Here is a 13,398-nt window from a genome sequence, read left to right on the forward strand (position 1 = left end):
AAGGCGAAAGCGCAATTGGAATTGCAGCTAGCAAGGGATGCGAAGGGTAACAAAAAAGGTTTCTACAGGCATGTTAGCAATAAGAGGATGATCAGAGAGGGTATGGGGCCCTTACTGGATGTGGGAGGTAACCTAATGGTCGATAATGTGGGAAAAGCTGAGGTATTCAATGCTTTCTTTGACTCTGTCTTCACGGACAACGTCAGCTCCCAGGCAAATGCATTAGACAGCACAGTATGGGATGGAGGTGGACAGCCCTTGGTGGGGAAAGAACAAGTTAGAAACTATTTAGAAAAGCTAAACATACACAAATCCATGGGCCCGGATTTAATGCATCCAAGGGTACTGAGGGAGTTGGCAAACGTCACTGAGGAGCCTTTGGCCATTATCTTTGAAAACTCGTGGAGATCAGGAGAGATCCCAGATGATTGGAAAAAGGAAAATGTAGTGCCAATCTTTTAAAAAGGGAAGGAGGACAATCCAGGGAACTACAGATCAGTCAGCCTTACCTCAGTCCCCGGAAAAATCATGGAGGGGATCCTCAAGGAATCCATTTTGAAGCACTTAGAAGAGGGGAAAGTGATCAGGAATAGTCAGCATGGATTCACGAAGGGCAAGTCATGCCTGACCAATCTGATTAGCTTCTATGATGAGGTAACTGGCTCTGTGGACGTGGGTAAGTCAGTGGATGTGCCATGCCTTGACTTTAGCAAAGATTCTGATACAGTCTCCCACAATATTCTTGCCAGCAAGTTAAGGGAATATGGATTGGATAAATGGACTGTAAGATGGATAGAAAGCTGGCTAGCTTGTCGGGCCCAACAGATAGTCATCAATGGCTCGATGTCAGGTTGGTGGTCGGTTTCTAGTGGAGTGCCCCATGGTTCAGTTCTAGGACCAGTTTTGTTCAACATTGTGACAGGGTTCACTCACCAACTGTAGCACCCCTGGCAGTCTGTCCACGGAATTAGCTCCTTCTGGTGTCAGGGGACCTTCCCTCCAGCAGTGTTTCCCCCTTTTCTTTCAAGCCGCGGCGTCCTCTTCAGGACACTGCCCTCCAGCAGTGCCCACGTCAGTCTCTGAGCCCCCCTTCCAGGGGAAGTTGTTATTGTTTCCTCAGCAGGCCTTACTCCAGGCCCTGCAGTCTGGGGGTTTGTTTGGCCAGGGCTCCCCTAGCCTTGCCTTGCCTTGCCTCCCCAGCCCTGCCCTACCTCTAGGGAGTCTCCTCCTCCCCTAGCGGCCAGGCTCTCACAGCCCCTCCTGCACAGGAGCAGCAGCCCATCATTTTATATGGTTTCCAGCTGGGGCCAAACTCCCAGACCCTGCTTCAGGCCAGGGTTTGCTCTTAAAGGGCCAGTGCAGGACAAAGGCCCTGTGTCAAACATCTTTATTAATGACCTGGATGAGGGGATGGATTGCTCCCTCAGCAAGTTTGCGGATGACACTAAGCTGGGGGTGAGGTAGATATGCTAGAGGGCAGGGATAGGGTCCAGAGTGACTGGACAGATTAGAGGATTGGGCAAAAAGAAATCTGATGAGGTTCAACAAGGACAAGTGTAGAGTCCTGCACTTGGGACGGAAGAATCCTAAGCATTGTTACAGGCTGGGGACTGAATGGCTAAGTAGCAATTCTGCAGAAAAGGACCTGGGGATTACAGTGGATGAGAAGCTGGATATGAGTCAAAAGTGTGCCCTTGTAGCCAAGAAAGCTAGTGGCATATTAGGGTGCATTATGAGGAGCACTGCCAGCAGATCCAGAGAAATGATTATTCCCTTTTATTCGGCTCTGATGAGGCCACATCTGGAGTATTGATTCTAGTTCTGGGGCCCCATTATAGAAAGGATGTGGACGCATTGGAGAGGGTCCAAAGGAGGGTGACCAAAATGATTAGGGGGCTGGAGCACAAAACCTATGAGGAGAGACTGAGGGATTTGGGTTTGTTTAGTCTGCAGAAGAGAAGGGTGAGGAGGGATTTGATAGCAGCCTTCAACTTCCTGAAGGGAGGTTCCAAAGAGGATGGAGAAAGGCTGTTCACAGTAGTGACAGATGGCAGAACAAGGAGAAATGGTCTCAAGTTATGGTGGGAGAGGTCCAGGTTGGATATTAGGAAAAACTATTTCACTAGGAGAGTGGTGAAGCACTGGAATGGGTTACCTAGAGAGGTGGTGGAATCTCCATCCCTAGATGTTTTTAAGTCTCGGCTTGACAAAGCCCTGGCCGTGTTGATTTAGTTGGGATTGGTCCTGCCCTGGGCAGGGGGCTGGACTTGGTGACCTCCTGAGGTCTCTTCCATCTCTATGATTCTCTGACTGCTGCCATCCTGCGCTGCTGCCTCTGAAATAGAGGAGGCAACATGGGGTAGTAGACGGGGTCCCCTAGGTGCTCTTTATTGAAAACTCAGACCAGCGGGCTGGGACTGAGCCAATTTGCCAGTCTAAGATTTAAATGCAAACCACAGCGGGGGAGAGGGGGGATGGCAGCAGAGAGGAAGAGCTGTGTAGTTAACCAGGATTATTAACCGATAAGCAATTGTTTATCAGTTAAACTGTTAGCCAATTAGCTGCTAACATCCCTATTGAGAAGTATCCCTTGTGGTTTATGTACTCTTTGGCAAGGTGGTCAGGTGCCATGATAGATGGAACGCACATCCCTATCACTCCATCAGTTTGGGAACCCTATCATTGCAAAGCCCTTCACTGCGTCCTCAATGATTCCCAGATTCACTCCCTTCCATAGCAGAAGGGTATTGACTGCCTTGGCTACTTGGATCACAACAGCCCCCACGGTAGAAATCCCCATTTCAAATTGACTCCCAACTGAGCGGTAGCAGTTTGGCATTGCAAGCTTCCACTGGGCAATTGCCATTCACTTCTCCACTGTCAGAGCATGTCTCATTTGGATATTATTGCACTTCAAGGGTGAAGAAAGCAATTCTCAAGCTTCCACAAAAATGGCCTTATGCATGCAAAAGCTTTGCAGCCACTGACGACTGTCCCATACCTGCATAACTATGGAGGTCCCACCAGTCTGTGCTTGTCTGATGGCACCAGAACCGGCATTCCACTGTGTCCAAAGGATTGAATGCTGGCAGCATTTGCCAGTGGTTCAACTCAAGTTCTTTGCAAGAGTATGTTCATGGCCTCCCAAGATTCTTCCTTGTTCCAGTGGACTCTGGATATGCTCTGGATCCACTCTAGCATACAACTACAATAATGCTTTGATGCTCAACAGGATCCACAATAGATTTCACACTTATGCTGCTATGGCAGTTGCATGCATAATCAGTGAAAAAAGGGCACAAAAAGACTGTTTGCTGTTGCTTTCAAGCCGGGGGTGAGGGAGGATACAAGTGCATTATGGGAAACTGACACCACATACCCAGAACCACCTGCTGTGCAGTTCTGGCGCCAGAATGCACTGGGAGCATAACATAGAATGCAAAGTGGCACAGGAACTGTTTGATATCAACGTTGACGGTAGCCACCCCAATGAGGATACACTACTGCGAACCATGTTAAATTCTTGAGCACAGTGGGGACATACCTTCCAATTTTACAAAATCAGGTGCTAAAAAGCAACCTTCATAAACTCAACCTCATCTTATAATGCATACATAGCCTTAAAAGCCCGATTCAAATCCCTTCCTGCATCCTCTATATTCCCTGGTAATACTTATAGGATGGGCATAACGGCTGCCTAAGAGTGTTACGAAGATTTGAGTATCAGGCAAGTTGTCCCGTAAGGTAAAATTAAATGGATTCTGCTGTGCTGATGGATTAAGAGAGACCTGGCAAAAAGTATGGAGGAGGGAGCTGTACTACCAAATATAAGCACTCAGACTGGAAACAAAACTCAGCAAAAACCTGAGGCAAGAAAAGGTGACATCACAGCCATGAGTCATTCAAAATGGCACAAGAAACTAGCCATTCACCCACTAAATTACAGTATTAGAGAGGTTGAGGACTCACCAGACTGAGCAAGCCATGGGAGTTGGAGAGAGGGGAAGCATTTAGGTTGGTACCTGGAGGTATAACTAGGAAGAATGGGATGATATTAAGAAAGGGAGACATAGGAAGAATATCAGTCTGCCCAACTATATTCCATGCAACAGAAGGTTTGGAGTCTTCTCCAATGGGGATATTAGGACTAGGGCCAGCCCTAGGTCTCAGGGAATATATCATAGGGAACAATCCTGCCCTCCACCCTGAGACAGAACCTAGTAGAGTTTTTCCTAGGATTTCTTGGTGGTAGACAGAGCTGAGGACACATGAAGGAACCAAAGGAGATCTCTACTCACTCGTTGTGTCTCTCCCTTCTTGTTTCAGGTACCTCAGCATAGCACTCATACTCCATTTGTTCCCATAATCCTCCACTTCAGGGTCATCACAGCTAAAACAAAGCAAGGGTCACACAACTGGCCAGTGCCTCAAGATCACCACTCTGACATTTGAAAACCATATTTAGCTGCATTAATACAAATATGTTCCCCCATCCTGGTATGAATTTGATTCCACCGCCAAGAACTCAAGTCCATCTTCTCATCTCTTAGGCAATTCTAAGTACCTGACATAGTCCCCACTCTTCTTGTTGACGCTGTAGTTGGTCAGATGCATGAACTGGTTTTTAATGTTCTTGATTCCCTGGTCATATCTCACAGTTGCAAACCTGAAAATAAGGACAAAAACCTCAAGCTACACTTTCTGCAGAAGGTAAGCAGCTTGCTAGATGAGACTTACTAGGCAGATACATGTGTAATTGCAGCAACTGAATTAAGAAACTTAAACCATCTAATGCAAACCACAATGGAAAAATTGCAGTCCATTTCTCAGGGCTGTATCAAGTCTTGTTTCCAGTGTCCCAAAGGACGGGACTCCCATGCCTTCCTGCAAGAGATTATTTCACAGCCCAACACAATATATCCCCATGTCAAAAAGTTTTGCTTATAGTCAGTTGAACTGATCATCATTTAATCTCATCCCACTTCTCCCTCCTAGTTGGAGATACTACTCCTAAATCTCTCCTCCCCAGCCTGGAGTTTATTATGGAAGTGTTGGTAGCAAGTCTGTATTAAAGGTGTGCACTTAAAGCAGGGATCCAATCTCTTATGCATACACTGTTTATCATTCTGAAAATGACATTCCTAACACAGAGTACAGAATTACCTATTTATATGAATTTACAGCTAAGGTTTGGTCTACATATTGGTATAACTGTTTTGTAGAGGTTAGAAAATCCATACTCTTAAGTAACAGTTATACCAGTCTACCTTGGTGAAGGCAGCACAATGTCTATGGAGAGCTTCTCCAATCAACATAACTGTTGCCTCTCTGAGAGATAGAGTGTCTATACCAATGGGAGAAGCTCTCCTGTTGGCATATATAGTGTCTTCACTAAGTGCTACAGCTACATCTCTTCAGCACTAAGTGTACACAAGCCCTAAAACATTATTAGGACTTAAAATTAATAAAAATAAGCAATTTAAGAAACATATTACTTGTCATTAGTCTTTTTCTGGACCTCTAATCAGAACAGACTCTTCACACTCCATGAACAGTTAACACACTGAAATCGTGTCTAAGTTAGATTGGTTTAGTGATTGTTCTTATGGAGCTTGAAAGGCGTAACATGCAACTTGATGGCATTTCTCAGGGTAGGTGTAATGCAATAATCTTTGAACACTCCATCTGATCAATTCCAAATTTTAGGGAACCCTCTTGATTTTGATAAAAATTGGAAAAACCAAAAGGAGGAAAACAGGGGTCACAATGAGCAGAGCGACCAGATCCAACCGCCTCTGTAAGTGTTAGCTGATGACCGTCATTAACTCACTTCAGCATAATACCCATCATTTTAGCCCTTCCCATCCCTTCAACAGTTTTAATAAGTCTTGACACCATGAGCGAGAAAAGGATAAGAAAGTGAATGAATATGGCTAGTTCTACACTAAAAAGTTAGGTCAACCCAGCATGTGAAAAAGTCACATCCCTAAGCAACACAGTTGATCTGACCTAACCCCATGTGTAGACAATGCTAGATCAATGAAAGAATTCTTCTGTCAACCTAGTTACCACTTCTTGTGGAGCTGGATTAACTACACAATTTGGATTCTGTTGTTGTAGTGAGTGGCTAAAATGAAGCATCATAGCTGCAGCCTTTCTAGTGAACACATCACCTAAGCAAGGTGAGTGTAAGGCAGAGGCACTCAGAGCCCCAGGATCAGGGGACAGTGGGAGGGTTCCTGAAATATAAGGGAACAGGGTGATTTTTTTTTTTAAAAAAAAAAGCGGTTTAAAAAATAGAAAATCTGATGGTTTAAATCAGATTTGTTTTTAAAAATCAATTTCGCATTTAAAAATAACAGTTATAATGAAATCTTATCACAAATATTCTACACATACATTTAGTCTTATAAAATGGTTCTAGACTGTCCAGCCTAACAACTAGCTCTTGTTTCTTGAAAGTTCTGGGTCTTCCATTTCTGTTTCTCAGCAGACTGACATGCACAGACACAAGCTGGATATGATTGTTTTTGTTCTGTGCTTATACAGTGGTGGCCTTGGGCCAAACACAGAAGACTTAGTTAAGACATTGTCTAAAGACAGAGCGACTACATATAGGAAAGCATGGAGGCAGCATAGAAAGGAACAGTGGAGTGGACTGGAAAGGAAAAGGGAAGACATTCAGCACACACACAGCTTCCTATATTCCCCCACACTTTTCCAAAGAATCACCCAGAATCTATGACAATATAAAAGAGCCCGTTTCTGGGAATGTTTTAAATAAATTAATTCTCAGAGTAAAAAAGGAAAACATGTCAAGTATAAGCAGCACAAGATGATGTTGCAAACATAAGGAAAACTGCTTGTTGGGAGAAAATTATGTGGCTGAAGATGTGGCTATGTCTGAAGAACAATGTGGATCAATTTTGCAAATGCATCAGTCTTCAAGACTCTCTATGCTTTTTAGTACAAGTGTGATTAGCAAGCAAATTCCTAAGCTGTGCTCATTGGATGCTGCTAGGAAAAAGTTTAGCTTAGCTAATCCTTATGGCTTGTTTAATTGGTTAACTAGGTTTAGCATCTATCACCCAAGTATACAGTACAGAAAACTGCAGTAAGAAATATCTAGAGATGCCACTAAATGTCATTTTCTTATTTTATATTACATAATTCATGCCCCTTATTTTGGAATATCATGCTCACCGACCATAATAGCAATGCTGTAAGTCTGTTCCCTATTTTACTTTAGCATAACTCAACTTTCCCAAAATTAAGTGCACTCTAAGCATAGTAACTTGGAATCAAATCTGCATCAAAAGGACAGTGGAAGCAGGGAAAATGAAAGCTAGTTGTAGACATTTTAAGCACATCATACATAAGTGTTCTAAGGACTTATCTGTTAGTTATAACATTTGAAAGAGTTTGACAGCTATCATCTGACAACTCCTGAGACTGCTGCAATTGCAAGTGTGAAACATTTAAGATTTAGTTTAAAAATATAAGTGTGCTACTATGTTTATGTGTATGATTTAGTTCTTACCATTCCCAATTCATCTGCAGTTTGAACCAGGTAGAGTATTATGTACTATTTCCTAAATTAATTATTTTTTTAAATCGGATTATCTAAACAAAACTACACAAAGAATACCCTCTTTGAGGGTAAAATGCTGTCCAGAGGTATAAAGTAATATGTTTTAGTGATCAGATTTACACCATTGTTTGAAGAAACATGTGAAGAAATATCAGTGGGAAACATGATTTAAAATCAATTATTTTTTTTCTTGGCAATTTAAATTACCTTGATTTAAATCAATCCACCCTACAAGGGAACAGGAAAGTCACATAGGGAGCTTGAAGTAAGGGAAATGGAGGAATGTAACAAGCCCTTTGTATATGCTTGGCCTAAAGAAGCAACAAAGCAAGCCACTATTAATAAAACTAAAAAGCCTTGCCGCCCCCTGTAACTTTTCATAGGTGAAAGCTGCTTTCAAAGGCTGAAGGATACCAGGGTCTACTACTGAGAATTCTTGAAGAGTTGTCCTCTTTCAAAATTCTGCATGTTTTGTTAGTCTTTAAGGTGCTGCTAGACGATTTGTTGGTTTTTTAACTTTCAAAATGGCTGCCATCTCCCATTCTTCTCATTGTGACTGCCCTTAGTTGGTGGAAATTTTGACAAGGGTGTCTCACTGTCAGTGGGACTGAATGTCAACACTATGTAAAAACTATATAACCATGATTAAGGCATTTTAGGGTTTGTGGACCCAGATTAGTTTAAATTGTTAAAACTTAGTTTTCCCTTATTTTTCTCCCCCTCGTGGTATCACTCCAGGTCTGAGTTCCAGTGCCTGCTGAAGGATAAACATTCATTTATAAAGAATAGCAAGGTGGAAGTTACCATCATAAAAGTTCAGATGTAATCCATGCAGAAGAATCTGGCTAGCTTTAACTACAGAGGAAGTTGGAAAATCCTGTAGTAGGGCAGAGTTAAGATTGAATCAATGTCCTTGGGTGTATATCCATATTTTAACATAACTGGATTTCATATGTTTAACCCCAGTTACAGATTTTCTAGATTTAACGCATTTGGGATAATTACATTAAAGAAGTTGTATTTTACCCTAAATTATGGATACGTACTCTTTACCTTAACTCCATTTTATGTCTAGGACTATTCCTCCAACTCTTTGATTATATTGACAGCTTATGTCCAAATATCACAGTTTAATGATAGAAATGTTGCATTATACTAGTGTCTTTCACACAGAGGGATCTCAAAGTGTATATACAGAGCTGTAGTGCAAGAATCTCTCTCCCCCACTGAAATGAAGAGACGCATGACAGTGGGTGAAATCAACCTATTTACCTGAAAATAAAGGAGGATTGTAATAGAATGGAATTGTCCTGGCTGGAACACGGCGAGCACACAAAGGTTATTATAACAACTCTTTCAATTGTGACCCCAGGTATTTTTCTGCAAGATCCAAAGTACAGATCAGAGAGGGGTAAACTATGGCCCACAGGCAATATCTGGCTTGTTGGACCCTTCAGTCTGGCCCCTGAGCTCCTGCTAGGGAGCAGGTCAAGACAGCCTTACCAGGAAGAGCCAGTCCAACTCCCAGGCAGCACAGCACTTGGACCCCCACTCCTTCTATTCTGCCTCTTCCCCCCCCCCCAGTTTCAGCTTCCCCCAGCATCTGGGCGGCACAGCTGCAGCACCACCAACCCTCGTGCTCCAGGAGGCATGTTCAGAGGGTGGGAGGTCGGATGGGGGCATGGATAGTCCATGGCTAGCTGTTTGGGAACCTCCCCCAGCATTCCCTACCAAGTACTGTACTCCATACAATTTTTTTACCCAATGTGATTCTTAGGCATCCAACAGCAGAAGGGATCACTGTGATCATCTAATCTGAACTCCTGTGTAACACAGGCCATGAAGATTCCCCAAAAATAATTTAGAGCATAGCTTTTAAAAGTAGATTTATAAAAACAAAATGAATGGAGAAAAAAAATCAACCAAGACATTTGGTAAATTGTGCTAACTGCTAATTACTGTCAATGTTAAAAGTTTATACTTTCTTTCCAGCCTGAATTCATCTAGCTTCAGCATCCAGCCATTGGACATGTTGCACCTTTCTCTGATATACTGAAGAGCCCATCATCAAATATTTGTTTCCCCCATGTAGATATTTACAGAGCATAATCAAGTCACCCCTTAACCTTCCTTTTGTTAAACTAAGAATTAGTTTTGTGAGCATCAGTAAGGCAGTGGTCTCCAACCATTTTTTACCCAAGACTACTTTTTCAGTTTAAGGACAACTCAAGATCTACCCCACCCCTTCTCTGAAGCCCCAGCCTACTCACTCCATGTCCTCCGTCCCCCCATCCACCACCCCACTCACAATGAGCTGGCGCAGTTCTTGGCCAATGGACACTGTGGGGGCCAGCAGATGGGGGTACAGGCTCTGGGCTAGAGCCAAGGGGTTTGTAGTGTGGGAGGGGCCACCAGGCTGAGCCTTGGGCAGAGACTCCCTCCTGTACCCAGAGCAACAGGTACAAGCTATAGGAAGAAGTTTGGGTGCAGGATGGAACAGGGACTGAGGATGCAGGAGGAAGTATAGGGAACTGGCTCCAGGAAGCTGCAGGTTGGGTAGTGGAAGAGAAATGTTGGTCCAGCATAGCTGGGTCTGCAGTACTAATGCCACTTCTTGTCTTAACACTGGAGAGCCATTCAGAACTTGCCCACTGAAGGGGGCAATCACTTACCTCAAATGGCCCAGCCTCAGTCACACACTGCTCTCAAAAGGGGTCAATGTACCCCTGTAGCAGGCACGTGGCTCCACACACTAACTCCTCTCTGCAGTCACCAGCCGTGCAGTTCCCATAGCCACAGTTCCCAAGCCACAAGGGACATGGGGATGGTGACTGCAGGTAGAAGCAGCACTCAGAGACCTCGGTCCTTCTCCCTCCCCCAAGACACAGGGAAGTGCTAGTTGCTTCTGGGAGTGGCATGGGACCTGGGCAGCCCTGTTACCCCAGAGATTGTGACCAACTAGAAGAGTCTCCAGAATCAGCCAGTCAATCATGACCACCAGTTAGATGTCTAAGGCATGTTTGCTAATCCTTTAGATCATTCTTTTGGCTTTTCTCTTAATCCTGACTTATCAGCATTGTTGATGTCAGAAATGAATACAATACTGAAGGAGTGGTAGCACCAGTGACAAACCCAAATCTAACAAATACAGATAAAATTAGGGAACTATTGAGTTAGAGAAGCTATTTGTGCATGTAGGATTGCACCGGCCCTTCTGACCATAGCATTGGGCACTTGGTGAATCAGCTAAGTGCAAAACTATTACAACTTTCAGTTCTTTTTCAGAGTCATTGTTCCCAAGATAGAGCATCCCTGTCCCAATCTTGTAATTAGTGATGTTGAAAAGTGGTTAATTAGATAACCATGTAACCACAGATAATCTCAGCAGTTACAGTTACATGCTGGGGACTCTGCAGTATAAAGCTTATACTTTCCACTTCCAGGGAGCCAGCTGCCACCCTGTGCTGCAGGCTCCAATACAGAACTAAGAGATGCAGGATGAAGGGTGGTATCTAAGGGCATGTCTACACTAGGAAATTATTTCGAAATGACTTATTTCAAAAGAATAACTCACAAAATGATTATTTCAAAATAGTGTGTCCACACTACAGTGAAGCCTTTAAATTAGTCTGAGGCAGGCTCCCTTAATGCAGACATGCTACCTCAACTTAGAGCCCCAGGAAACACTGGGGAGTAATTACTTTGAATGACTTTGTGGAGTAGTTATTTCAAAATAGCAGCAGTGGGGCACCCACACTACCGCTATTTTGAAATAACTAGGAGTTATTCCTTGTGGAAAACAGGAGTTACTTCGAAATAAACAGCCCCTTATTTCAAAATAACTGGCTTGGTAGTGTGGATGCTCCACTAAACCAGGGCTCAGTAACCTCAAAGAGTGGCAACCTTACAAGTCAGGAATGATATGTAACTTGCTTGTACCTGTATATAAAGTGGTGTCTTCGAACTGCTGTCTTTGTCCAGCTTAGGGGAAAAGGGATGGATTCCTGTGTCACTGAATGAGCTGACTACTTGTGCAAGTAGTCAACACAACACACAGGATTGAGCACACACTCACAGCCAAATAGTTATTATCACTGATGGAGCAGGAGACCTGTCAGGACACCACACCTATCTTCCTACCTGCCTCATAGTTTTCAGGTTTTATATAGCTCCAAGTCCTATAACCCCAGGCTACGTCTACACTGGCCCCTTTTTCGAAAGGGGCATGCTAATTTTAAACTTCGGAATAGGGAAATCCGCGGGGGATTTAAATATCCCCCGCAGGATTTAAATAAAGATGCCCGCCGCTTTTTTCCGGCTTGGGGAAAAGCCGGAAAAAAGCGTCTAGACTGGCCCGATCCTCCGGAATAAAGCCCTATTCCGGAGGATCTCTTATTCCTACTTCACACACTGCCTCTGCCCCCAGCACAATTTCCCAGCATTTATAATACATCCAAGACTATCCATCCTCTCAAACTTGAAACCAAAATCTAACATATGAAGTAAGGAACCATGGGTGTGGGAGGGTTAACATAGCTTGACTGCAGGGAGAGAGGGGAGTGTGCTTTTCCATGGCTGATATGCTGAATGGGAATGCCTAGGAAAGGATTACGGGAATGATCCTCAGCCCTCTACTGCAGGAATTCATTATGGTCCCTAAACAGCTAGGGCCTGCCAGATAGGGGTTATTTGAATTGGGGTAGGGAGGGGAAGGCCGGGCTGCTGCAGCAGACTCTGGCCACAGCATATCCTGTGAGGTAATGTGAATTCCTTGGCTCCCACGGAGTACCTGAATTCTTTGGAAACCACAGGAATCCAGCACAGGAAAAAAAGGTAAATATCCCAGTGGAGCCAGTGATAATTAACAAGCAGGGATACTCAAGGAGGGGGCACTATAGGCTAGAGTTCAGTGAACTCAGATGGCAGGAAAGCAGCCCACTGTCAGACATTATGAGGCTCCGCCAACAGCTCAAGCATTTCGGGAACTCTCATGTCGTTCTAGAGAAGAGTACACATTCACCTCCCTCTCAGCTGCAGCTCCTTGGGCCTTTCTCAAGCACATTTGGTTTTCAGCTCAATTTGTTGCTTTACAATAAAATTTTTCTCTGTTTCAGTGAAAGTCAGGCTACAAAGTTCCTGCTGGGCTGGAATCCTTCCAGTGTTTCAGGCCCAGAAATGGAGCAGACTAAAAAACAGATTCAGATAGCAAAGACCAAGTTTAAAACAAAACTAAAAAAGGAAACATCAAAAACAACCATTGTTCATCAACCCTCCTATGGTCACAGTAGCAAAGCACACTCTTCACAAAGTCACCATGCATGACGGGGCACACACAGAAAGGGAAGTCCCAGAAAAAAGGATTCAGGCTCCTTTCCAATAATACACTAAACAGAAGTGAAAACGGAAAGGTACAGAATGAAGCTTTTCCACTTTGTAGGCTATGAGCAGTAGAAGACATTCAAACCCTAATTGTGACCCCCTTAAGAGCCATGCCAAGCAGTGCAAGCACAAGGTTCTGGCTGAACGGGGATTAAAAACAAAAAACAAAAACAGAATTAAAAACTAACCAGCCAATTTCACAGCAGATCAGAGGAAGCTGAAGTACATGGATATGCAGTTCCATTGGAAACAAGGACATTTAAAAAAATTAATTTTCTGATATCTCTTTGAATACCCACCATTGGTTATAGCTCTTGTCTAGAGTAAGATGCAAGGTGTGCTTTGTTTGAACATGTTAGCTAATAAGTAGTCAGAAGTCTGCAGCAGATCTAGCTCCCTCTACCCGCTCCCAGGCTTTAACTATCCAA

At 43.7% G+C, this 13,398-nt stretch overlaps 1 protein-coding gene across 11 annotated transcripts in view; it reads right to left on the bottom strand.

Moving 5' to 3' along the window:
* Positions 1-13,398, bottom strand: part of TTLL5 (tubulin tyrosine ligase like 5) — a 276,914-nt gene that overhangs the window by 235,130 nt on the left and 28,386 nt on the right. For all 11 annotated transcript variants that reach the window (XM_075926843.2, XM_075926842.2, XM_075926839.2 and 8 more), the window contains 2 exons: positions 4,565-4,666; positions 4,299-4,390 (listed from right to left, as the gene is read on the bottom strand). In XM_075926843.2, coding sequence (XP_075782958.1) covers positions 4,299-4,390; positions 4,565-4,666 — 194 coding nt within the window. The remainder of the gene's footprint in view (positions 1-4,298; positions 4,391-4,564; positions 4,667-13,398) is intronic.

Source organism: Pelodiscus sinensis, chromosome 5 (genome assembly GCF_052426305.1).
Source record: "Pelodiscus sinensis isolate ZL-2025 chromosome 5, ASM5242630v1, whole genome shotgun sequence".
Taxonomy (NCBI): Eukaryota; Metazoa; Chordata; order Testudines; family Trionychidae; genus Pelodiscus; species Pelodiscus sinensis.